This window comes from Peromyscus eremicus, chromosome X, assembly GCF_949786415.1.
Source record: "Peromyscus eremicus chromosome X, PerEre_H2_v1, whole genome shotgun sequence".
In the NCBI taxonomy this organism is placed as follows: Eukaryota; Metazoa; Chordata; class Mammalia; order Rodentia; family Cricetidae; genus Peromyscus; species Peromyscus eremicus.
Window position 1 is genome coordinate 99,068,937 of NC_081439.1, and position 26,326 is coordinate 99,095,262.

The following is a 26,326-nucleotide window of genomic DNA, read 5'->3' on the forward strand; positions in this document are numbered from 1 at the left end:
GCAGTCACACCCACATATGCATAAACATTCAAAGCTAGGATGTGCATATGAGATGTTTCATACTCTGAACTTAGATGCCTGTGATGGCCTCTTCGTTTCTGTCCCCTTTACAAATTCCTCCCTTGGTTGAATCTGAATTACTCTCTGCAATGAAACCTTAATGGAATTCATGATGTTGTGGTTCAGTTCTGGTTATTACTTATAACTAAGCAGAAATACCTTTACTGTAGTGAATAGAAGCTTCTGCAAAGATTTTAGGCCTTGTTGCTCCTCCCCTCCCGTGCCCCACCCTCCTCCATCCTCCATCTTCTCCTGCTGGTCCACTTCCTAGGCCTAGTAGCCTCCATTTTGCTTTTGAGTCATGTGTATTCTGTTACTTATTTTTAATTCCCCACTTCTCCTTTAAGACCTCTTTTCCCTTTATCCCCCTCTAATGGTCTCCTTTCTGATAGGACTGGGTCTTTTTCCTGATGGCAGTACACAGCAAATCTAGCGCTGGTCACTGAGGTTTGATCAGGTGACTTACCCTCCTCTGGGCCTTCCAAAGCTTCCATGCTGCTGGACACTTCCTTTAATGACTCAGCCATGGTAAACTCACTAAAAAACTTCAGAACAAAAGAGGAAAAGATGATTCCTTCAATACATAGGACAACAAAATCATTTCACCTTGCTACTTATCCATAAGTTATATTTTTAAACTATTCACGAAAAGACATACAAATGCAATTGCGACTAGGGGTAGTTACCATGTCTTAAAAAAACAGTAATCCCAATAATAGGAAATGACCAGAAGAGGCAAATACATGGATATACAGGATATCTTGCCTAGGGCTGGGGGAGGGGGGGGAGTGATGGATGAGGAATCACTGTGACGCTCTCGGCCATCTTAGTGAACATGACGGTACTTCCCAGCACTCATGCCTCACAGAGGGAAAGAAACTACGTCTGAACTTCAGAAACCCCTGGCAAAGGAGCCTGTTGCACATGATGCCCGGCCATCTTAGGCTCACATCGTCCTTGACTCACCATAGCCGGTCCGGTCGTAGAAGGAGAACCACAAAAGAGAAACTTATGAAAGACAAAGGAAGAACAATGAAAAAAGAGTATCCGAACACCCCTGCAACTCAGTGTCACTACGAGAAGGAATTCGATTTAACCCCAGAGTTCAGTCAGAAATTTTCTCTGGAATACATGCCTCACTTCCCTCAACTGATCTAAAGGCCCCAAGACATCACCACCAGCAACCACTCATCTCAGGTGGGGCCTGTGGAACATCTCCCCTCCTCACCAAACCCACCACCACAGCAAAACGAATAAACCTCCCCTTCACTGCGAATCCTTTCATGTTACTTCCTCATCCTTCTCGGGCTTGTTAGCACAAAATCCACGAGTGGGCTCTACTCACTCATTCTCTGACTTCGCTTGGCGTTCTCTGCGCTTGTCCCAGCGAGGACTCCAGAAGGTCTGGCTTGGTCCTCACAGCAGAACTGCTCTGCCTAAAGCCAGGCTTCCCACAGCATCTCTCTCTCTCCTCCTCTCCCTTTTAAAACGGTTGTATCAGTTCCTGTTCAGAACATCACACTCCCCAAATTTTCCTCTTTCTTTATTGGCTGGTCCTTCTCAGGCTCCTCTAATGGCCCATTCTTCTAGCCCTGATTTTGAAACATAGCATTCGGGCCTTTGTCCTTGGCCCTCTTCTTTATCAACAATGTCCTAGCCCAGCAAACGTTAACAGACACACAATTGTAAGCCACAGGCACAAATGAAAATTCCCTAGCAGCAACACTTTAAAAAGGAGCAACTTTGAAAACAGGTGAAATTATTTTTAATAAGGTATTTTATTGAATCTGATTTAAACAAAATATTATTTCAACATGGAATCATTATAAAATGTGAATAGTATATTTTATATTTGTCTTGTCACACTAAACTGTTACACCAGTTGCATTAGCCCTTTTCTCTGCTCAAACTTATTCACCAACTTTCTGCTGCTTGAAGGTTAAAACCCTAGCTCTCTATACACTCGGGGGCTCCTTTCCCCCTCCGTCTCCCAGCAGCCTCCGGTACTCTCATTCCCACACTGTGGTGTCCTAGAATCATGAGCCATTCCCTAAACATACTATTTCATTTCGCTTTTTCTGAACTGTGCACAGCCTGTCCATTATGTCTGGAATGCCGTCTTCCCAAAGGCCCATACCCTTCGTTCCCTCTTGTTCTTCGTGACTCAAACACCCATGTCCACCCCATCATGCTCTTGGCCCTTTGCACTTATGTCTTCCAGAAGTGGCATCACCTGGTGGGCAGGGACAACATTTTGCTTATCTAAGTAGCATCATTACCTAGTAGCACTAAGCACACAAGGTACTTACTACGTGTGGTTGAGAAGGATGGGTGCAATAGTAAACAAAGCTGGGTGCTGGAGCACAAAGTCGGAGTCAGTGCCAAAGTGATCCTCTCGTTTAAATATATGGACACAATTTGAGACACGTTTCAAGTAAAGGACTTCTTTGCATGAAGTCCTATGAGAAAAACTGGTAAGGGATGAGAAAATACATGTTTTTACACAGAGACCTTCATGGAAAATGGTCATCTTCAAGGCTGGCCCCACAGAGATATCAAATTGAATTACTGAGTCATCTTTAAACATGTCCGTCAGAAGAGGAGCATGCACGCACCCCTGGATTTGATCCTAGCACCACACAGGCACACGCAGAAGGATGAGAGTGGGAATGCATGCTTGCTTCCCTGGGCCGCCCCAGGGCTGCCGCCTCCTCCTTCCAACTGTCTTGCTGAAAATCTGTGAAGGGTCCAAAGGTAAAACAAAGGCAAGAGGCCATACTCTGGGGCTGATGAAGTTGTTTACACATGGCCTTATCTAGGTTCGAGGATTCCAGCTTTGTCTCCTTTCCAGCATGGAGAATGCTGCTGGGGAAGCAGTTAGCCTTATGTTCTCAAAGCCATTCAATAGTCTCTCCAGGGAAGAACACACCAATTGGTTGTCCTGTGCCAAAGAGTCAGCGCTGAAAACATGTATAAAAGTAACATTCCATGAACTCAGCAGGGAATATTTAGGGATGTGTATGAACACACACACACATATATGCATGCCTTAACAACTAGTGAAAAAAAAAAGGCCATGAATTTGAAGGCGAGCAGGAAGGGGTATAAGGGAGGGTTTGGAGGGAGAAAAGGGGAGGGAGAAATGTAATAATTAAATTATATTCTGAAACATTAACAACAACAACAACAACAACAACAAAATCCCACAACCCATTCGGTAGGATAAATGCTTTTCATGGGGTCAGCAGTAGATAGAATTCATAAACAGATCTCAAGCTTTTCACTCCCAGTATGCTTGCTCTATATGCTCCCTCCCCTTGGGTGTGGGTGGACCTAATCTAATTATGTGAGCCCAGTAAAAGAGGGTCTAGATGTTAGATGTGGAAGTCAGCGATTTGAGGCTGCAGCAGATGCTTTTCTGATGGCCTTGTCAGAACAAATTGTCATGCAGAGAACAGGCAGGCAGCGTCTTATAGCTGAGAGCAACCTTTGGTTGACAGCCATCAAGAAAGCAGACCTTATAGGTAGTCATGGTGGTACAGCCTGTAATCCCTGCACTCAGAAGGCTGAGGCAGGAGGATGGCCTGAACTCACAGGTTTGGGCTAGCCTCAGTGTTAGAGTTTGGATATGAAGTGTTCTTTCAAAGGCATTGTTGAAGACCAGCTGGTGGAGATAATCATTGAGATGATTTGCTGGGCACGGTAGTGCACTCCTTCAATCCCAACACTTGGGAGACAGAGTCAGGAGGATTACTGTGAGTTCAAGGCCAGCCTGGTCTACATAGTGAGTACCAGGATTACATAGAGAGACCCTATCTATAAGTAAATAAGCGGAACTTGAGGGCTCTGACCTAATAAATGTATTCACCCACCGACAGGTCTGTGATTAGATGCTATTAGTGAGAGGTGATTGGAATTTGGAGACAAAGTCTGGATGAGGGTATTACTGAGAGCATGTGTCAAGAGTACCATCCCCAAACTCCCCACTGGTCTTCACCTCCGTTTCAAGTAGGGTATGCATGAGATTTTTTTATTTTATTTTTTTTGTCACGGCTACTGCTATTACAGTTCCTAACAGTCAATAATATAATTAGTTGGGAGAAGTGACCCTCTTCAAAAAGTGGAGCAGGAACAAGAGTAGAAGAAACAGAAATGGATGTTGCTGTGGGATATGAATTTCCCTTAGCTGGCTGGAATCTGTGGGATTTGGCTCAGATCTTCCCTGTCCTTGCAATTCCAGAGGCACCAGCGGGGAGTCAGGAACAGGGACTAGGGAGGGGAGGCACGGAAGCCACTCCCTGGACCTTGGATCCGGAGGATGAGAACCTGAGGTTGAGAAACGAGGCCTTGAGAGTATGCCCTCTTCTCATGCCGGATCAATCTAACCTTTGTGAAGGCAACTTGTAACTTTTTGGTTTCATCTTGGGAAACTTTGGTCCACAGTGTGTGGGTTGGAAGACACAGTCTGCGGATCATCCCATGGCCTCAACAAATACCCTTTGTTCTCTCTGTTCTGTGTGGTGTGAAATAGAGTGGTCTCTAAATAAAATTCCTCTCAACAGGGATTCTCGCATCCCCGGTGGGTGCATACCCAGTGAAATAACAATGCCTCCCAGAAAATGAGATCCCTGAAGATTCTCAGTTAGGGTGATACTTGCAAACCTTTTGGACCTCTAATTTCCTTAGACCTTAAATCCACAGGCATCCCTTCAACTGTGAAAAGAAGCAGCTGCTTACCTCACACACATGAGCAGAATCATCTGAAAGTACTCTGGCTCCTAATGTCATCTTTTACGCCACCCATGGCACTGCCTTCTGTCTACTTTACCTGAAATAGCTACGGTTAGACCCATTACCTTGAACCATACAACCAAGCCAGAACATTACTCCTCAGGGCCTCTCCCCTTTGCCACACCCAGACTCTGTGAATGCATAGTGTATGCTCAGGTCCGTTTCAGATGCTATGGAGGCAATGGCAAAATAAAATAGTGTATGTTTGCTGTTTACTAGACACTGAGTACGTGCTGACACAGAAGAGTTTTTCTCAGAAACTTTCTCACTGAATCCTCAGAGCTTTCCTGTGAGGGAGGCACTATTTGTTCTCACCCCCTCATTCATAGGAATATGGAAGCTGAAAGGCTAAGTAATTACCCATGCTCACGTGGTAAGTATATGGCACATACAACTTACAAAGTTAGGAGTAGCACCTAGGACTTCGGACTGCTTTAGAAAACGATCCACTCCCTGATGACAAAGGAAAAGAAAGCACATGAAAGCACGGCATAAGAAGGAGGTGGACTCAGGAGGGTTGTCAGTTCAAGGCTACAGAGTAGGTTTCAGAACCCTCTGGGCTTTATAGTGATGCCCTGTCTCTAGGAAACCCTGTTCTAATTTGTTTTCCAAACACCATGGCCAAAAGCGGCTTGCAGAGGAAAGAGATGATTTCAGCTGACAACTCCCAGGCCACACTTCATCACTGAGGGAAGTCAGGGCAAGAACTCAAGGCAGGAACCTGGAGGCAGGAGCTGATGCAGAGACCATGAAGAAGTGCTGCTTACTGCCTTTTGCCTCATGGCTTGCCGAGATTATTGTTTACTAGCATGGTGACCATGGATTGCTTTATTTTGTACTTGCCTTGTCTTGAAATGTCTTTATTTCTCCATCATTTTTTTTAATTTTTTAAGATTTATTTACTTATCTTTTTAAAATTATTTGATGTGTGTGAGTATTTATCCTGGATGGTTATCTGGGCACCATGTGCATGTAGTGCCCTTGGATCCAGAAGAGGGTGTCAGATCCCCTAGAAACGAAGTCACAGGCTGTTGTAAGTCACTACATATATGCTGGGACTCAAACTAGGGACCTCTAAAGTGATGAGCCATCTCTCCAGCCCTCTCAACACATTCTCAAAGACAGCACTCCTGGATTTAGCAACCTTGGCTAACACTTAATTTGCTTTCACATCTACTATGCTATGTGTTTCCAGCTTTTAGTTTTCTGCTGGATGCTCTGATGACAATCTGATATCTTTTCAAATGCTTGGCATTCTTCTCTTACAGCTTCTAATATTATTTCTTTATTGCATGGCTTTGACATCTTGACTTCAATGTTAAGTTAGGGAGAGTTTCTCCTGTGGGCACATCTGTCTGGGACTCTAAATTCCTCCTGTGCTTCAGTGCCCACCTTCCATGTCTGATCTTTTTTTTTTTTTCTGCTGCTTGGTCTAATCTATTTGTGATGCTTTCCACTGTATGTTTTATTTGATTCATTAAGTTTTTCACTCAGCTATACTACTCCTGAAAAATACCCAAAAGATTCTACATCTTACTGCAGAGATACTTGCATATCTATGTTTATTGCAGCTGGATTCATGATAGTAAGGAAATAGAAAGCAGTCTAGATATTCTCTGTGATTACTAATGTTGATTCTCAACTTCAGACTCTAGAATTGCCTGTTGGACCTCCTGGGGGAGGAATTACATTCATTATGGTCACTGATGTGGGGAGACCCATCTTAACTGTGGGTAGGGCTATTCCCTGAGCAAAAGATCTCTAACTGTATGAAATGGAAAGGCAAAATGAGCAACATGCAATGTGTTCATCTCTATTTTCTGATTATAGATGTTATGTGACCAGCTACTTGGTTAATGATATATGATAACTATATTCAAAGAAACAAATAAATGGTTGAATGAATTTTAAGAGAAAACAAACAGCAGAATGAAATAAGAAAGACAATGCAGGACATTAAAACAGAAGTCAACAGTAGGATAAAAATATTGAAGAAAAAGTGAAACTGAAACAATGCTGGAAATAAAAATTTTAGTAAGTCAAACAAAATGCTCCGTAGAAAGCCTCACCAACAGAATGAGTGAAGGATGACAGAATATCAGAGTACGAAGACAAGGCAGAGGAACTGGTACGCTCAATCCAAGTTGACAATAAATATTTTAAAACATATGAATTGGAAATGGAAGATATTTGAGACACCTTGAAATGACCAAATCAACAAATTTTAGACACAGAGAGCTCCATACAAAAGGCATAGAAAATATTTTCATTACAACCATAGTAAAAAAATTCCCCGTGTCATGGGAGGCCTGTCCCTTTCTGAACAGACATGGAGGGAAGGTGAGGTAGAGAACGGGAGGAGGAGAGGGAAACTGCAATCAGGGTGTAAAATAAATAAAAAATTTTAATTAATAAAAAAATTCAAAAAATCTCCATATCTAGGAAAAGAGAGAGGCTTGTTCAGGTACAAGGGGGCATACAGAACAGCAAGTAGGCAGAGACAGAAAAGAACACAGAAAACACATTGAGAACTGCAATAAAAACATGCCAAGTGATATAAAATAAATAAATAAATAAATGCCAGGAAGACATGAAAAGACATACTTCAAGTTCTGAAAGGTCACCACTGCCAACCAAAGCTATTATAGTCAGCAAAAATACTTACCATAATGTAAGAAGAAATAAAAATGTTCCACAATCAAAGCACACTAAAGGAGCTTGTAAACAGTAAGACTCCTCTACAGAGGCTTTGAATTGAAGAGAATGATAAACACATTCAAAAGCCTACAGGAATGAAATTAAATATTCGACAACAGTGTTTAAACAAATGAGAATTAGAAAAACACCAAGCACTACAAAATCAACAAGGTGATAGAAATCATATACATTTTTCCATAATAATTCTGAATGCTAATGATCTCAAATTTCAAACAAAAGACACAGACTAGCAGATTGGACTTAAAAATAAAATCAGAATCTATTGTTTCTTGCCTCTAATAAATACATCTTGCTTTCAAAGATGGATGCTATCTTAGGGTACAAAGATGGAAAAGGTTATTACAAGCAAATGGAACTGGAAAACAAGCAGATGTCACTAATCTACTATCTCACAAAACAGATAGCAACCCAAATCTGATGAAGAGACAGAAAGGTCATTTCATAGTAATTAAGGGAACAATCCACCAAGATGACATTGCAATTCTGAACAAATATTCATTTGACAGAGGTGCGCCACATTTCATAAATAAAATTACACATTAATCATAGTACATAAACAGTGGTGATATCAATACCCAACTCTCAACCAAGAGGAAGTTCACCCTGATCATAATATGAAAAAATATCAGAGGTAAATGGCATTATATAAATTGTGGTGGTTTGGATGAGAATGGCCCCCACAGATGCTCATAAATTTGAATGCTTAGTCACCAGAGAGTAGAACTGTTTTGAGAAGGATTAGAAGGATTAGAAGGTGTGGCCTTGTTGGAGGAGGTGTGTCACTGGGGATGGGCTTTGAGGTTTCAAAAGATCACAGCAGACTCAGTCTCTCTCTGCCTGCAGATCAGGATGCAAAGCTCTCAGCTACTTCTCCAGCACCATGCCTGCCTACTGCCACACTTCCCACCATCATGATAATGGACTAACCTCTAAAACTGTAAGCAAGTCCCAATTAAATGATTTTTTTCATAAGAGTTGCCTTGGTCATGGTGTCTCTTCATAGCAATAGAACACTAAGACACATGTCAACACATATCTACACAACATTCTATCTAAACACTGCAGAATACAGAATCTTCTCAGTAGCCCATGGAAGTTTCTCTAAAATAGATCATATATCAGCCACAAAAAATAGCTCAAAAATACAGGAAAATTGAAATAACATTCTGCATACTATCTGATCACAGTGGACTACATCTAGAAATCAAAGGCAAGAGAAACCACAAAAAATAACAAAATCATGGAGATTATACAATGTACTACTTAATGTTGAATGAGTCACTGCAAAAGTCAAGAACATTTAAAAATTCCTAGAACTGAAAAATAATTAAGACACAAGCCGGGCGGTGGTGGCGCACGCCTTTAATCCCAGCACTCGGGAGGCAGAGCCAGGCGGATCTCTGTGAGTTCGAGGCCAGCCTGGGCTACCAAGTGAGTTCCAGGAAAAGGCGCAAAGCTACACAGAGAAACCCTGTCTCGAAAAAACAAAAAACAAACAAAAAAAATTAAGACACAAAATACCAAAGTCTATGGGTTACAATGGAAGAAGTCTTAAAACATAAGTCCATAGTTCTATGTGCCTAAATCAAAAATTCAGAGAGGTTTCAAATAAGCAACTTAAAGATGTACCTTAGGTCCTTGGAAAAAATCCAAACGCAAAAGAGGTAGGTCTAAAGAAACAATTAAGATAGTCCCAGAAATTAGACCTAGAAATGGCAAAACAATATACAGAATTATACAGAATCTGTTAAGAATCAAGACTTCTTTGAGGTTCAATCTACCCTAGATGTCTACCCTAAAGGAAATGAGTGACAAGAACTTTCTGCAAGGATGTGGGGAAAGGAGAGCTCTTATTCACTATTGATTCAGCTACCATGGAAAGCTCGGAAAAGCTAAAAATAAAACTACCATATGCATGTCCCAGCTGTACCACTCTTATGCATATACCCAAAGAACTTTATATCCTATGGCAAAGATATTTGTACATCCATTATCATTGCTGTTCTATTTGCAATAGCTAGGAAATGGAGTCAGCAAAGATGGCTGTTAACTGATGGATGGATAATGAAAATGTGGTACATATGCACAATGGAATTTATTCAGCTGTAAACAAAAATGAAAATGAGAAATTTTTAGATAAATGGATGGAGCTGGAAAATATAATACCGAGTGAAGTAACCCAGGTCCTAAAAGACAAATGGGCCATATTGTCTCTCACATGTGAATCCCAGCTTTAAATTTTAGATTTGTGTATTTTACTTGGGGTGCCTGTGTAGGCCAGTATGTTAGAAAGGGACCAGTAGGGGGTGGGAGGAGAGGCTTTAAGTGGGGGAAGGACAGCAGAACATATGTGACGTGAATGTGAAGTCATGGAATAATGGGGTTGGAAAGGTTTAAGTGAGAATGGGGAGTGGGTGTTGGAGGAGACAAGGAGCTGGAGGAAGGATTAAACAAAGTGAAACGTATATGGAAAAGCTATATGGAAACCTTTTGGTAAGCTAATTAAAAATGCAACTTAAATAAAAAGAGATTGAAGCGTGCACCCTGTGTGAGTAGATAATACTGCTCCCAGAAGCCGTGTTCTTTAAGAAAAATCCCAATGCCAGGCATGGGACACCCAAAGCAATACAATCCGTTTTCATTGTTCTTGGTCTGCCACTAGAACTGGATGGTAAGATTCTGTTGTTGAAGGCATGCACACTTCTGTTGCTGCAACTTATCTGGAAGCTTCTTCCCCCGCTAGTTATTTTTCATAGCAGGGGAAGATGTTATTCAGGCTGCTGGGAGAGAAAAGTCATTGATGGTCTTCCTAGATGTAAATCCTATGAGTTAAAATATCAACCAGCCAGGAAAGATGTGCCCACTCATTAAATAGTGGCATGAGTATTTTCAAGGTAACCAACCACCTTTTAAAGCAACAGTACTAAAGGGACTTGTCAGAGAAGGTTGCAACAATCGCGGAAGCTCTGGTGGAGGAGATAGAGTGGTTCTGGGACTGGAGCAAACTCTCAAAGCTTCTGGAACAGTATTGGCAGAGCACAGAAGGAGGCAGCAGAGCAATGGATTGGGAAAAGGAATGTCCTGAAGCCCTAAGGGTCCACAGGACAAAATAGAAAAGTGTCTTAGATGAATCATGGACTAGAATTGGGCAAGGATATAGGGCAGCTAGCTAGAAAAGAGAAAAAGGCCCATAACCCTAGACATGGTAACATATCTGTAATCCCAGCACCCTGGAAGCTGAGGCAAGACAGAGGATTTCATGTTCAAAGCCAGTGTGAGCTACATAGAGAAATCTTGTTTTAGAACAAAGGAAGAAAACCAGGCACAGTAGCTTGTGTGTTTAATCCCAGGACTCAGGAGACTCTTTATGCCAACCTTGTCTATATAGCCCTGTTGGGGCTATACAGTGAGATGCTGTTTAAAAAACAAAACAAAACATGGAAGGAAGGAAGGAAGGAAGGAAGGAAGGAAGGAAGGAAGGAAGGAAGGGAGGAAGGGAGGGAGGAAGGGAGGGAGGGAGGGAGGGAAGGAGGGAGAGAGGGAGGGAGGAAGGAAGGGAGGAAGGAAGGAAGGAAGGAAGGAAGGAAGGAAGGAAGGAAGGAAGGAAGGAAAAGCCCAAAGCCAAGAGCAGAAAGGAGTTTCTTGGTTTCTTCTTTCTCCCAAAAACACCCAACCCAAGGGCCTGCATTCCAAGCATTTCATACTAATTTACTTCACACCATTCCTAAGCAAGAAAAGAAACAGGACTGACTGCCACTATAAGAGATCGTTGATACTTGCAAAGCTCTTTCCACTAGGCAACACTCCCTCAAGGAAAAGCGGTAATGAGAAGCAGGAGGGCTGAAAACTGTTGTGTGTCTTAGGCTCAAGAATCCCTAGTCATTAGGGGCTGAGGAACAAAAGGGCCACACTGGGAGGAAAGTCTCCACTGTCTTCACAGTTCACAGCAACAACACTTGAATGATGGGCCTGCTCCAGTCCAGACTGCTGTGTGGTCTACTGCGAGTGAAGGGAGCACATGAAGAATAAATTTGATCATGTGTGTATAGTAGCATACAGAAGAACTCCATTGAGCTTTACAAACTATGACTGCAGATAAGGGTGATGGTGTGAAGTCAGGGTTCAAAGAGAAGCCTGTAAATCACCAGCAAACATCACGAGCCCTAAGAAAACAGGTGACGAGGCGAGAGAGGTGAAGAAAATATCATTTGGATGATCTTTAGACATAACTGTGACCAAAAAAGGAAAATGGCTTTTGGTTTGGGGAAGGGTGGCATTTTTTAAAAGACTTATTTGTGTGTGTATGTGTGTGTGTGTGTATGCCATGTGTATGCAGTTACCAGTGGGGGCTAGAAGAGAACATGGATCCCCTGAAGCTGGAGTTACAGGCTACTGTAAGCTGCCCAACCTGGGGATGCTTCAGACCTAACTAGGGTCCTCTGGAAGAGCAGCAGGCATTGTTAATCAGGGAGCCACCTCGAAGCCCCAGTAGAATGTTATTTTTAAAAATGTTTAAGACTTGAGTCTCCAGGGAGGACTCCAGGAATTTTTTGAAGAGCACAGCCCTGAACCGTGCCATCGATTAGTTGTAAGACATTTAAATAAATCAAGTCTTTTCAAAACCTGGGCCTCAGTTCCTCCTCTCAGTGCTCAGAGGGTGAGCCAGCTTTGGAGGCTGGGGTTCATTTTCATCCAGGCAGTCTGGATTCTGGAGTCACTGGGACTCTCTTCCCAAGTTCCCAGTTCCTCTTAGCAAGGTCCCACCTTGCAGCTTCCCTACCAACTCGGCCTGAGTTGAGCAGCCAGGCCTGGCTGGGAGAGGAGGCCTCTTGAAAGCCTATGTTTTCAGTACAACTCCTTTTTTCCAGTTGTTTAGAAACGTAAGGGATTTTATCCATTTAAAAATGTATAGAGCTGCAGACTTGGTGGAAATTCATCGAACTCTTTCCTCTACTTCAGAAGAGACTTTCTTTTCTTTTTTTCTTTAATGCAGGGGTGTGTGGGTGCACTCTAACATGGTAGCCAGAGGACTGCTACAGATGTTGTTTTTCCTCAGGAACCACCCCAATGTTTTGCTGGCCTGGAGCTGATCAGGTAGGCTAGGCTACCTAGCCAGAGAACCCCACGGGTCCCTTTCCCCACCTCTGCAGCCCTGGGGTCACAGCCTCGTTCCACACCACCCCCATGGGTCTCAAAAGAGTATTCCTCTGACTTATTTTTCCATTTTCCCAGAACAGGTAGGTTTATGGAAAAACAAAATCCAAATAAGGATGCAGAAGTACCACCATGACCCTCAGCTTGTAGACAAAAAAGCTGCTCTTTGGCCCGTGAAGGCCACACTGTGGGAAATAAGGAACAAAGGCTATACAAATACAACACAACTTAATCAGTCTTCAGTAACGTCATTTTTTTTCTGAAAAACAATGACTACTGCGGCACCGTTGTTCTTTCCTTATCCATATCTAGACTTTCCCGTGCTCCTATCTCTTCACTGTGCTACTTAGTGTTTCTAGCCCTCGTTTGGAGCATCTCCCTTACATGCTGTAGCAAATAACTGAGTTCCGTGTTTAAATTTGTTGCTTGTAACAGATAATTCAGCACGAAGTGTTCATACTTGAGTTCAAATCAGATGAATAAACTACTTTATGTTTCTACTTTCAAAAATTGTTCACGGCTCAAACAATACAAAGCCTATTGCTGATTTTTCCTCCACCGAGCCTTGGCTGAAAGTCTCCCTAACAGAGTTGAAGGCTTTTTAGAGATCTGAAGCTCCAGTTGATGTAGGCCAGTGTTTCTCAAACTGTGGGTCACAGCCCCTTTGGGGTCGCATATAACGTATCCTGCCTGTCAGACATTTACTTTACTAGTCATAACAATAGCAAAAATTACAGTTATGAAGTGACAAAGAAAATAAGTTTATGGTTGGAGGTCACCACGACATGAGGACTGCATTAAAGGGTCGCAGCATTAGGAAGGTTGAGAATCACTGATGTCGACTCTGACAAGTTGTGTGGCCTCGAACAAGTCAAACAATCTCTGTACACCTCAGTTTCCTGCCCTATAAAATAGACATGATAGAACATGTCTAGCAGGAGAGTTTGGGAGCTGGCTCGAGTGGGTGAACGAAGGTGTGGAAATCATAAAGTCACAGCTTTGGGCCGTGCTCTTGCTTCTCTGATCCAGTAGCTTCTCAGAAGATGTTTCTCAGGGACAAAGAAATCAGACACATTGATCTTTGGGGGAGGAAGTATAACATATTTGCAAACCTATGGAGTTGGAAAAAATCTAGGTTTGAATCCTGCCTCTTGTCAATCACTTTTGTGTATCATGATCTTGGGCAAAACACTGAACTGAGGCCTAAACTGTTAAGTGGAGCCATTTAGTACCTATATCATAGGCTAATGGTGATGGCTCATTTATTTAATAACAGTCATTTGAATACCTACTGTGTACTAAGAAAAGCTCAGAACAGTGTCAAAATAGAGAAGGGCCCTTCTATCACAAATCCTTTGATGAATCTCTGCATATGGGAAGGTCTCAGCATGGGGACAATATAGTGACAGTCCGTACATGTTGACTCAGCTTCCCCATTCGAAGACTCCCCTCCTCGTGGGAGAAATGTTCCCTCTTCTCTTCTCTCCTGTCCTCTCCTCTTCCTTCCCTTCCCTTCCTTTCCCTCTCTACTCTTCCCTCCCTTCCCTTCTCTACCCTTCCCTCCCTACCCTTCCCTTCCCTCTCTACCCTTCCCTTCCCTCTCTACCCTTCCCTCCCCTCTCTTCCCTTCCCTCCCTTCCTTTCCCTTCCCCTTCCCTTCCCTCTCTTCCCTTTCCCTTCTTTTCCCTCTCTTCCTTTCCCTTCCCTCCCTTCCCTTCCCTTCCCTTCCCTTCCCTTCCCTTTCCTTCATTGGTTTTCCAAATAAGCTATGCGACATCTTACAGCTCTTCATCCTCTCTCCAGAAGCCCCCTGGTAACCAAAGGGTTAGTTGAAAGCTTCTGGATCAGTTTTGGCAAAGCTAACAGGATCCGGCCTATGCCCTTGGCTCATTGTCTGCCACTAAAAGTGCTTCACGAAAGCACAGTTATTGCTGAAGCTTCAGTGGTGGAATCCTGGGCAATCCACTGTCCCTAGAAAGCCTGTCCTTGATGTACAGAGTTGGGATAATCTCTTGGAGGGAACTTCCAAAGCCCAAAAAGGCTTCTGAGGATCCTCATAAGCTGCATTTGAAACTACTTCCAAGTTCTGTGATGTATAGTTCACCCTGGTCTGTTTCTAAGAGATCTCGCTCCCTGTCTTCTCCTCCTCCTTCTTCTCTGACAGGGTTTCATGTATCTCAGGCTAGCCTTGAACTCATCAAGTAGCAGAGGATGACCTTGAACTTTTGGTCTTTCTGCCCAAGTGCTGGGGTTACAGGTGTGCCCCAGTTTATACAGTAAGACCAAACCGAGGGCTTCATGCATGACATATACGCACTCTATCAATTGAGGTACATCCCCAGCCACCCCACTCTCTTTATACAAAAGCCCCATGCCAGTAGCAGAAACTTGCATTTTTTTTTATCCTATCTCAAAGGAGCAGAGCCTGGTTATGAATTACTTATCCATTAGTAATTGCTCGTAGGTCATCAACATTAGGGGACAAGGGAACTCTGGGGAGGGGAACCTATGGTATCTGATCTAAACAGTGTGATGACTATATTAGGTAAGAATCACCTCATTTTACAGACAACAAAAGTAAGGCCCTGAAAGGCTAAGGGATTCACTCACTGCCATATAAAGAGTAGCATTGTGTGAACTCAAACCCAAGTCTGACTCTGAAGTCTCAAGCTCCTTCCTCTGCATGAAGCCAAAATACTTTGATATGTGTAAGTAGGCACATGTGTAAGTGCATGTCTCTTGGTTTAGATAGGTGGCTGAGCTCTTGGGTAGCTACGGCCTTTGACAGCATGGTAGTTCCCTAGCTAAGGAGCTGCCTGCCGTGAGATGCCCTCTTTTCTTCCCTTGGGCCAGGTGCCTTAATTCTTCATTAGAAGCCTGGAATCCCTTCAGCCCATACAGTGCTCTGGTCTCCTAGCCCCAAACACCGGGTGTGGGAGCTGTCCTGACACACTACCGGCCAGGCCAGCACTGCGAGCAGCATCTGCCTTCCTGCTACTCTCCAGTGCGCCTTCCCAGTTCAGACATTCTTCTCGAGGGCTGAGGACCAGATTGAGGATAATCCCACGGAAACAGGGCAGTAGTGCCTCTTCAAGGCACTTCCCTGCAACTCCGAGTGGTGGACCACTGGGCAAATCACCTTTCTGTGAGTATCAATGTTCATTATTCCCCCAAAGAGAGGCACCAACCAAGGCCCAAAGAAGCATAGGGACATGCCTCTAGAGTTGTTGTGAGGCCCCAAAGCCAGGTCTCTGCTTCTAAAGTAGCATTTAAATGATATCTCAGGGGAGATTTTAGGTTTTTTGTTTGTTTGTTTGTTTGTTTTTCGAGACAGGGTTTCTCTGTGTACCTTTGCGCCTTTCCTGGAACTCACTTGGTAGCCCAGGCTGGCCTCGAACTCACAGAGATCCGCCTTGCTCTGCCTCCCAAGTGCTGGGATTAAAGGCATGCGTCACCACCACCCGGCAGGTTTTTTTTTTTTTAAATTAGTCTTTAGTGTCTTTTTTTTTAATTAAGATTTATTTATTTATTATGTATACAGCATGTATGACTGCAGGCCAGAAGAGGGCACCAGATCTCATTACAGATGGTTGTGAGCCATCATGTGGTTGCTGGGAATTGAACTCAGAACCTCTGGAAGAGCAGTCAGTGCTCTTAACCTCTGAGCCATCTCTCCAGCCCGAGATTTTGTTCTTAAGCCTTTCATTTACATAATACCAACTGCTAAACGTTATTACAGATCTCTGTCAATTATATCCAACAGCTCTCTGCACTGGACATTGTACTACACATGTTCATCTCATACATCATTTCATCTGGTACTCACAAGCCTCAACAGTGGGTCCCTTGACTAATTCCTGTTTTAGAGATGGGGGAACTGATACTCAAATGGCTTAAGTGGCAGACCCAAGGCCTGTGGGAGCCTGTTCTCGGGTTCCTCGTGGCTTTACCCAGCAGGTCCACATAGAGGATGATTAGGACCACGGGCCTGAGTGCAGGTGTCTGAGATGGTCTGCACTTGGCTGTGCTGGGGGAGGAGGTCTTTTGCTCCACCCCTTGGCGTCTCTATAAAAACCCTGGGGCAGAGACAGTCGGAGCCCGTTGGAATAGGTTCCAGGCCCTTTGGAGGCTATCCTTTATTTTCTATCTGTTTATCTCCGCGATATTCTCCACAATAAATCCTTCTATCTAATATTTCCTGCTGCTCGCACTCAAGAAAACCACTGCCCGGCAGAAAGAATGTTTTGATGGGATATTCAGTATGCTATCTGAACAGACTTCATATGTAGTGCAACACTATATTATATAGTCCCTTCTTCAAAACTCTTAAGATTAATTTGTCACTTTAATGGAGAGAAATTTAAATTCCAGTTTTTATTGATATTTGGAAGTAAATGATTCACAAATCCCTTTTGTTTCTTAATTATCTGTAAATAAGTACACTAAAAGCAAACACATTTTGTCAATTTTTGAAAAAGAAATAAGTATTAAAATTTAAAAATTTAAAGGTAATAAAGCAGAGTTCCATACAGAAGACACTAACCACATGTGGCATCTTCTATTCAAATTAAATTGAATTAAATAAGATTAAACATTCAGTTCCTTAGTCGTAGTAGTGCAAGTCTTGTTCAATAGCCATATGTGTTTATGGCTGTTACATTAAACAGCACAGGTAGAGATCATGTCCATCACTGGAAGCTTCTATTGGACAGGCATGATCGGGACACTCTTAATGTTAGTCTTTCTCATTAGGTTAGTCCTCCAGACCTACGCCTTGGTAAAAGATTAAAGACAGTATTTTTCACTAGCAGTACATTTGGAAGGAAAGAGCCCATGAATATTTAGTGACATATCTGGTGTGTACCCACTAGATGTCAGTATCGTACCTTCCTCCCAATTTTTGTCAACCAAAAAATATCTCAGAGATTTGCCAAATGTTCCGGAGGGAGCAAAATTGCCTTCCACCTCACTTGGAAGTTTGGGAACCTCTAGCTCAAGGATATCATATGAACCTCTAGCTCAAGGATATCATATGAAGCAATCAAATGGCAAACCTTTTTATTTACTAAGTTAACCTGATGTTCTGAAAGTAAGCCAGCTTGTTGACACATTTTTCTGGTGGATTATAAAGTGCATTCACTTGTGTTGAATGAGTGGCTTTACTAGCTACTGAAGAAGTCATAAAAACTTCAAGCTGCAAGCAGCTGAACTATGGCGACTATGCCAAGAAGGCATAAGTAGGATGCCTAGCTCTTCAAATTGGATAGCCATGAGCCATAACTAGGAGATTTGTGAAGGACATATAAGAGATAGATTGGCTTGTAAAGCAAAACTAAGAAGATATGAAAATGTAGAGAACTGAGTGAGAAATGCCAGTGTTATTACCCACTACACTTTGGTTACTAATTTCTGGAAGTAACAAATGACAAAGAATTAGGTTACTTGAGAAATCGGTGAACCAACTCTTAGTATGGAGGTTAGCTCAGCAGAAAATGCACTTTCAAAGGACTGAAAGGAAATTAGTGCAAGAAGAGAATTACGGAATGCAATAAACCCGTTAATCACACCACAGTGTGTACGATACATTAAGACATCATGCTTGAGGACTGTACGGATGGCTCAGTGGTAAATGCATTTGCTGAGTTCAGATCTCTAGCACCCAGGTGTAAGAAAAAAAAATAGCAAGGTGTGTCCATGAACATCTATAATCCCAGTGTTGTGGAGGATGGAGATAGGATTATTGAGGTTTGCTGGCCACCCAGCCTCGCTCCAGGCTCAGTGAGAGACCCTGTCTTCGGGGACTAAGATAAGACAGTGATGAAAACAGGACAGTGGGCCATCTTTGGCCTTGCAGGTACATGTATAGGCATACATACCAAAACGTGTGTGCGCACTCACACACCCACACAAGCTACATCATTCTGTATAACATCAACATATACAATTATTCATTTGCCAATTCTGTTGGAAAACAAATAAAAAATAAAAAAAGTTTACAAACAAATATATGCATTCCTATATAACAGGCTGAAATTTAGGTTCTTGTTGAAATCCGACTTTTCCAAAGGACACAGAACCTCGGTCTAACAAATGGATGGCTCCCTGGAATGTTTCTTTCTTTTTTTGTGGATTGTAATTCTTTTTTTTTCTTTCATTTTTCTTTATTAAGGAATTTTCTACTCACTCCAGTGAAACCCCTCAACTGTGCCCTCAGAGAAATCTCCAAATGCTTTCCAAAATGTTCCCTCCTAAGTGAATTTTACAAAGCAAATATTTTTAACTATGTTGTAAATAATCAAAGGTCAAGAAATTACCCAAGGGACAGCATTTATCCCAGTCCCATGTGCCTGCCACTCCATTAACACCTAATAATCCTCGCATTGTTCTGGAGAACAGAAAACCTGATAGGCCTACACCACAGAGTAAATGTCAGTTAGCAAAATGCAGTACCCACTGTGTCTTACTTGCCTGGGAAATGGAGTTTTAACATCATTTCTTTAAAACTAGGGGAAAACAGGGGTTTGTCTCAGTGACATGGGGATTTTCTAGCATGCACAAGGTCCCAAGTTCCATCTTCAGCACAATAAGTAAACAAGTGAATAAATAAATGAATTAAAAAATGGCTTGGCCGGGGGTGGGGGAAGCAGGAGAAATGTATTGATTAGGTCTCGGCACTCATCAAGCCTTGCTTTGCATCAGATAGGACCATTGCAGAAAGCCCCATTGGTCAAGTGCAGAGAACGAGTGACCGTGGGGTGTCCAGCTCAAGTCGATACATCTACAACATAATCCCCACACCTATGCTTCAGAAACATCACAGAAGATCTGTAGGGACAGAACAACCTCAGAGATTTCTCTGAGGGCACAGAGGACCGGGTAGTCTGCTGTGAGACTTTGTCTTCCAGGTATGACAGTGTCTCTGCCTATGAAGATCTGAGCAAGGACAACACCAGTTGACATGTAGACATGGATGTGGAAAATCTCATGGCGTCCCACCCCTAGGTGAATTGCTACAGGCAATGAATGCTGAGAGAGGGAGAAAGGATGAGCCCCCTAAATGGTTATTCAGTACCAAGTGGTCAGCCCTCAAACCAAAACATACAAGCAACACTAAATTGACTCAGCAGGTTGCAGTTATATGTTTATTTTATACACACACACACACACACACACACACACACACACACACACACCCCACACATCTAAAGAAAAGAGGCTATGGATTTGAAAAAGAATACCAGTGACCTGGAAGGAGTTGGAGGGAGTAAAGGGTAGGGAAATGATGTAATTATATTTTAATTAAAAATAAAATAAATTATTTTTATATTTATGTATTTAGGTGTGTGTGTGTGTGTGTGTATTTTGCCCGTGTGTATGTCTGTGTATTGAATCCATGCCTGGAGCCAGCAGAGACCAGGAGAGGTGGGATCCTCTGAGACTGAAGTTACAGACAGTTGTGAGCCACCATGTGGGCACTGGGAATTGAACTTGGGTCCTCTAGAAGAGCAGCCAATGTTCTTTGCTGTGGAACCATCTCTCCAGCACCAAATAAATTAATTTCTTAGAAGCAGAGAAGAAGAGAGGGGGGAATCAGAGTGCTGTGAGGATCACTCATGACCATCAGACATACACTGAAGAGGAGAAATAGGGTCTGAGCTTACTGGCTGAGAAATCACAGCTTCACATTTCTGGTACTTTCTAATGACCTAATCTTGTCTTTCTCAATTGAGAACTCATATGGAGGCAGACTTCGCTACCACTATTGTTCCCTGGATGCAACTGGCATACAGCCAGTCTTCAGGTTCAGGAGAACTGATTGCAGGTGGCATAGGGAAATGGATCCGAGACTGTGGGCCACTATCGGGACATGCACAGGACTCTGAATATTAGCAACTGGATCTCAGAAAAAGTCAATTATTTGTGGTCTAACTTCAAGTAGTAATCTACATTGCTCCCAGGGGCACCAAGGAAGTTTTGCACCTGGTAGGGAGGCGTTACCAGTGCATGACTGATAATAGATACTCCACAATCAGGACTGCGGAGCCATCCGTCTTGCCTTCCTGAATTCTGTTCTTACTGAGGAGAAACTGACTAGCATGATATGAGTGTCTCATCACTCTGACTAGTTCCTCCCAATGACCGCCAGTAAGCACACAGAGCCTACCAATGCACATTGTCGAGGGTTATTCCATAAATGCCCAAAGACTGACCGGCACATGTCAATATATCCAAGAGCATTCTCTGAGCCACAGAATGGCAAGCTATTAGCCAAGGGGAAATCACAGCCTTGGCTTCCTTCCAGAGGCTTGCAGAAGAAAAACCCAGAGAGATGGACAAGACACAGACCCAGAATATCTGGAGTGGAAACTGTGCTCAGGACAGGAACGGTCTATCACAGGAGAAACTGGAGTTGCCAAAAGCAAGTTCACTATAGCACACTGTTTTGCCTTAGGCTGAATGGACCTTTGCAGCAGCCCCTCTGGGTGTCACATGGCCTTGATACATGCTTCTGTTCTACTGTTGATAAGTTGATCCTTTCTCTATCCTGTGGTACGCAGAATTCTAATCTTGTCATTGACTGCATGAAAAACACAACGTTTTCCCACCCATGGAGTCAGCTGCCCTACCCTTAACAGAATCTGATCATGGTCAACACTCTCTGTCTCCTTCATCTCCCATCTACAACATGGTGTCACATAGGCAAAACTGGAGCTATTTTCTTCCTTCTTCCAATAGCATGGTTACAGACATGTTGATAACTCTCTGGTTACCTGGTGCCATTTTATAGCCACGAAAATAATAACAGAACTTAATAACTAGTTATCTGGAGCAAAAGCTATACCTACAATAACCAGTTCAGAATTGAAACATCAAAACCCAGCAACTCATTCGATTAGAGCGAAGTTCCAGTGAGGTTCTTGGAAGGGAGTCAACATCTGTTGGAATCTGAGCGGCTCCAACATACCCATTTCCACTACTGGTTAAATACCTCAACTCATGTGATAAATGTATATATCTAGAGATAAAATCTCCAGTGCATTTGTGAGACAGAGAGGAGACAGACCTAAGTCCAAGTTCGGGGGTGGGAGTTGTTTGTTAGCTTGTTTAGTAGATTCCATTTGCAAGGCCTATTGGGATCTTTGAAAGGTATGTAATCCTAGTGATACAGCCAAATGGTGATTCTAAGAAAACCCTTGTGGGGAGCGAATATTAAATGGCTATGCCATGGGAAGTGCCCCAAGGCTACTGGGAGGATCACGAATATTCGAGTAGCATGTTTTCCCTCCTGATCTTCCTCTCCTGAACCCAAGTAAAAGCTCAGAGAGAAAAACTTAAGCCCTCTCCCTGTTCACCTATAAGTGCCTGTCTTCCTTTCATTAGATCCTTCTGAGCCACTGTTCCGTACCTCAGCTCCTGCGAAGTACTATTTCCTGGGAGGAGCACCCCCTAAGAAGCTAGCTCCTCTAGCATAGCTTGATTCAATCAACATCCTTCAACAGGTACTGTGCTTGCTTGGCTCTGAGAAGGAAAAAGAAATGTTTCACTCGGAGAATTCAGCACAAAGCTGGCTGTATAGCGCATACTGTATAGTGCACACCGTTGCTATGTGCTGGGTCTCCTGCACATTTCAGGTCCTGGGAGGCAGTCTATCATCTGTTTATATAGACCCTGCTCAAGCATACTATCTTTGTTTCCCCTACCTTTTCTTTTCTGTCTTTCCTTTCTCATTTTGGGAAGGGGTGGATAGAGTCTCATGTATGACAAACTGGCCTCAAACTTTCTGTAGCAGGGGATGGCCTTGAACTTCTGATCTTCCAGCCTCTACCTCCCAAGTGCTGGGATAACAGGTGTGCAACACCATGCCACAGTTATGCAGTGTTGGGGATCAAAACCAGGGCTTAGTACCTTCGAGGCAAGTACTCTGTCCACTGAGCTACAGTCCCTGACTTACTTGTAAAATAAGCTGCCCCTTGAGCTCAAGTCCAGATTTATCCACCTGAGGCCACAGGCTTTTGAATCCACAGAGTCTCCCTTTTCCACCCCAGATACCTCAGGCTGCAACAGATCCTGCCATGGAAAATAAACCCCTAGGGGTTTAAAAGAAGAATCTAGTATGACCTGGCTCTGAGTCCCAGAGAGGACCAGCTTATTGCTCATTTGGGTGTGGTGACATCATCTCCAACCAGCAAGACCATCACCACCCTTTTTGTCTAAGCATTAACCATTCACTCTCAACTTCTCTGTCATCTGATGTTATAGTGAGTCACGTAGAAAAAGCCCTGTAAACTTCCACAGCATCTGCCCAAGGCCATAGAGAGGGCACAGCAATGAGGGGAGAGATCTGGAAATATTCCTTTAAAACAGTTGCCAAGGACACTTTATACAGAGATCAGCAGGGTTCCCAGAGACTAGGCCCACAGGGTATTCATACGTGTGGCCAAAAGGTTAACTTCACACTATAGTGTGTTTCAGGTTTCCCCCATGATCAGTACCCTCCACCAAGAAAACTGTTTCCCTAATAGAACCCTAATGAAGTTTCATACAGATTTTCTAATTTTGTAAATGCTCCATGTCTTCTCACCACCAGGGGAACAGGAGCATGCTGTGGAAGTGACACTGAGAAAAAAGCAGGAAGTGGGTTTTAGTCCCACATCTCCATGCCCAAACCACCTCACCATACACCCCAGATGAAGTGCTATTCCAAATGCTGTGGAAGGCCACTTTGGACCTGCAGATCAGCTGTTCCATAGCTGCAATGAGTAAGCTGGGTTTCTAAGTTTGACTACTTATAACAGCTGAAGAGAGCTAGGTAAATGAACAAATAGTTACGCTAGTGAATGGCAAATGACCATGTATACCAACATACTCAATAATTAAGCACATGACTACTTCTATCTTGGTTATACTCTCCCTGTTGGCAATGCTTAAAATATGCACACAAATTCAAAAACAGCACTGGGCACATATATTAAGAATATGCTGAAAGCCAGATGTGGTGGTGCATGCACCTGTAATCCCAGTGCTTAAAAGACAGAGGCAAGAAGAATCTAAGTTTGAGGCTAGACTGAGTTACAGAGCCTACATCTCAAAAAGGATTTACTATTTTGAGAAAATGCTTCATTGAGTAAAAATTCCTTCATCGAGGAACTACATGGAATACATTTTGAAAATATAGCTTAGAATAGATTTAGAAAATTGTGACAGCTTAGAAAAATGCAAGGTAATTTCCTTGAATCCAAATTTTCCCTTCTCCTTATATCCCTGTCTCCTGGTTCTTTTCACCTCTCTTGATGCCAAGGTCTCCCTTACATCTCAAAATCTGCTTACTTTCTGTCACTGTGGCTCTTGCCCGGTGTCAGAACAACACAACAGTGTAATTGCAAAATAACATTTAGTGGAATTGTCACTATGAACGATAATGAGTGGTTTTGTCAGTTAATAAATCTAGCTTTAGGATTTTAATCCAGGCTTATTGGGGTGCGTTTAGTAAACCCTGGCAAGGTTGTTTTTTGTTCTTTGGTTTTTTGTTTTGTTTTGTTTTTTGACATATGCAAGCTATGGCCTGTACTTTTTTCCAAGTCTCTCTCCATAGCCTATGTGTCCTACAGACACCCTCCATGTACAGCTCCCTCTTCTTCAATTTTTGAGTCACTTTTTACAAATACTGGTGAAGCCGAACTGCCATGAAGTACCTCGGGACCCAGGGAATAGCACAAGTAACAGGTACTTCCACATCCTCTACAGCTTTGCAGAGTTTCCCCTGCAGTACCTCCGTCCTTCTTGCCTTTATTAAGTCAAGAAGTAAATTTATCAAGTACTGCAGTGGTTTGTGGGAAACTCCAGCTTTTGCTAATCACTCTCTCGGAGTGACTTGGGTGAGCCAAGTTGAAACTATGGCAGGAAGGAGAAAAAGCCCAAACATGGAGAAGCCTGGAGGCGTCAGAAACTCCAGATTGCTTCTCTAGGAATTCACGTGTCTCTGCTTCGTACCCAGACTGGCAAGTCTTGAAAGTTGGGCCAAGCTTGCACTGCTGTGCTTTCCCCACAAACAGGCACTCTCACACCTATGCGAGTACTCCCAGTGGTGCAGTGCTCCGCCTACACCACATGTGGGAGAGATGCTACAAGTTCGACTCCCGAGTGGGGCACCACCCACACCCTTTCATCTCCTCCCGGGGTCACTTCTCACTTCCCCTCTTTACTGCAAGCGTCCTTCTAGAGCAGGTGAAGCCCCCTACCCTGCCTTTCAGGGCTCTGCCACAACCCACTCTGTTGTCTAGTGGGACCAAATCCGCTGCACCACCCACTTACGTTAAGTCTTCAGGCAACCTTCATTGCCAGCGTGGAGCTTCTCAGCCAGCCGCTGGTTCTTTATGCAGCTTGACTTTGAAGTGCCTAGGAGCTCGCGCTGTGGACACAACCTTGGCAGCTGCCTTGTGGGGGCACCTTTCAGCTCCGAGCTCCCACACTCAAGCTCCCAACTTGTGGGCGGTTGCAAGGACTAGCTACAAGAACTATCTCCTGAACCAGATCCAGAAAGGGTTGGACTAGTTTCTTACAGGGTTAGGAATTGTGAACACTCACTTTTCCTCAGCATCCTCAGCGCAAACTACCAGGTGCTCTTTCGCATTTCTCTGTACCCCGAAGGGCTAAGAAATTCAAGGGATGATTAGGTAGAAAACTCTAAAGAGAGAGGAGTAGAAACTTACCAGGGCAGGGAAAGATGCTCAAGGGCTTTGGGAAGGAAATGTAAAAGCAGCTGATTTCTGGAATTTGAGATTGTAACCTGGGAGCCGGAAGCAGAGCAGGGAAAAGTCAGAGACAGAAAAGGAATTCCGCTGTTTCTGAACCGGCTAAAGCACGGTTCTCAACATGGGGCTTGAGACCCTTAGGGTTGAACTGTCCTTTCACAGGGGTCACCCAAGACCACCCTGCATATCACATATTTACATTACGATTCAGAACAGTAGCAAAAATACAGTTCTGAAGTAGCAACAAAAAGCAGGTTGAGAACCACTGAATTCTAAACTATTCTTACTCGATTGTAAAGAAAGCCATTTACTCCCTAAACCATTCTGAGGCCACAAACCAAAACGTTAAAGGTTTGCTTAGTCATTGGGGGTGAGCTGAAGCAGAAGGATCATGAGTTGTAAGCCAACCTGAGCTACATGGTGAGTTCAAAGCTCACCTGAGCTACATAACAGGACACTAAGCCCTACCCCCACCAATATTTGCTTTAGCTTGTAAAATCTTTCTCTTCTGTGAGATAAAAGTCTCTAGCAAAGATTGAGTGATATACACAATATGCCCATTACATGGATTCGAGGATATTGCTAATCAACCCACTCCCTGGAACACCCAGTAGGGATTTTTCCCAATTGCACATCTGTAAAGATGTGACCCTGACTTGGCATTTGCAATACACAGGCGTGCAACATTTTTAGTTATGGATTGTCTAGAGGGAGAAGCAAACACAGATAGATGTAGGCTTCTACTTTTTTTTAAAGTGACCCAGAAATCAAGGTCGAGATTTTTCTGTTTTTTTCTTTTCATTTTTCTTTATTAAGAAATTTTCTACTCACTCTACATACCACCCACAGAT

At 43.2% G+C, this 26,326-nt stretch overlaps 1 protein-coding gene across 1 annotated transcript in view; it reads right to left on the reverse strand.

Moving 5' to 3' along the window:
• Positions 1-1,600, reverse strand: part of Kiaa1210 (KIAA1210 ortholog) — a 54,034-nt gene extending 52,434 nt beyond the window's left edge. Inside the window, exons 1-2 of the mRNA XM_059251423.1 lie at positions 1,406-1,600; positions 527-605 (exon numbers count right to left, since the gene is read on the reverse strand). Of these exons, the coding sequence (XP_059107406.1) occupies positions 527-587 (61 nt within the window). The 5' untranslated portion in view covers positions 588-605; positions 1,406-1,600. The remainder of the gene's footprint in view (positions 1-526; positions 606-1,405) is intronic.
• Between the last annotated feature and the right edge of the window lie 24,726 nt (positions 1,601-26,326).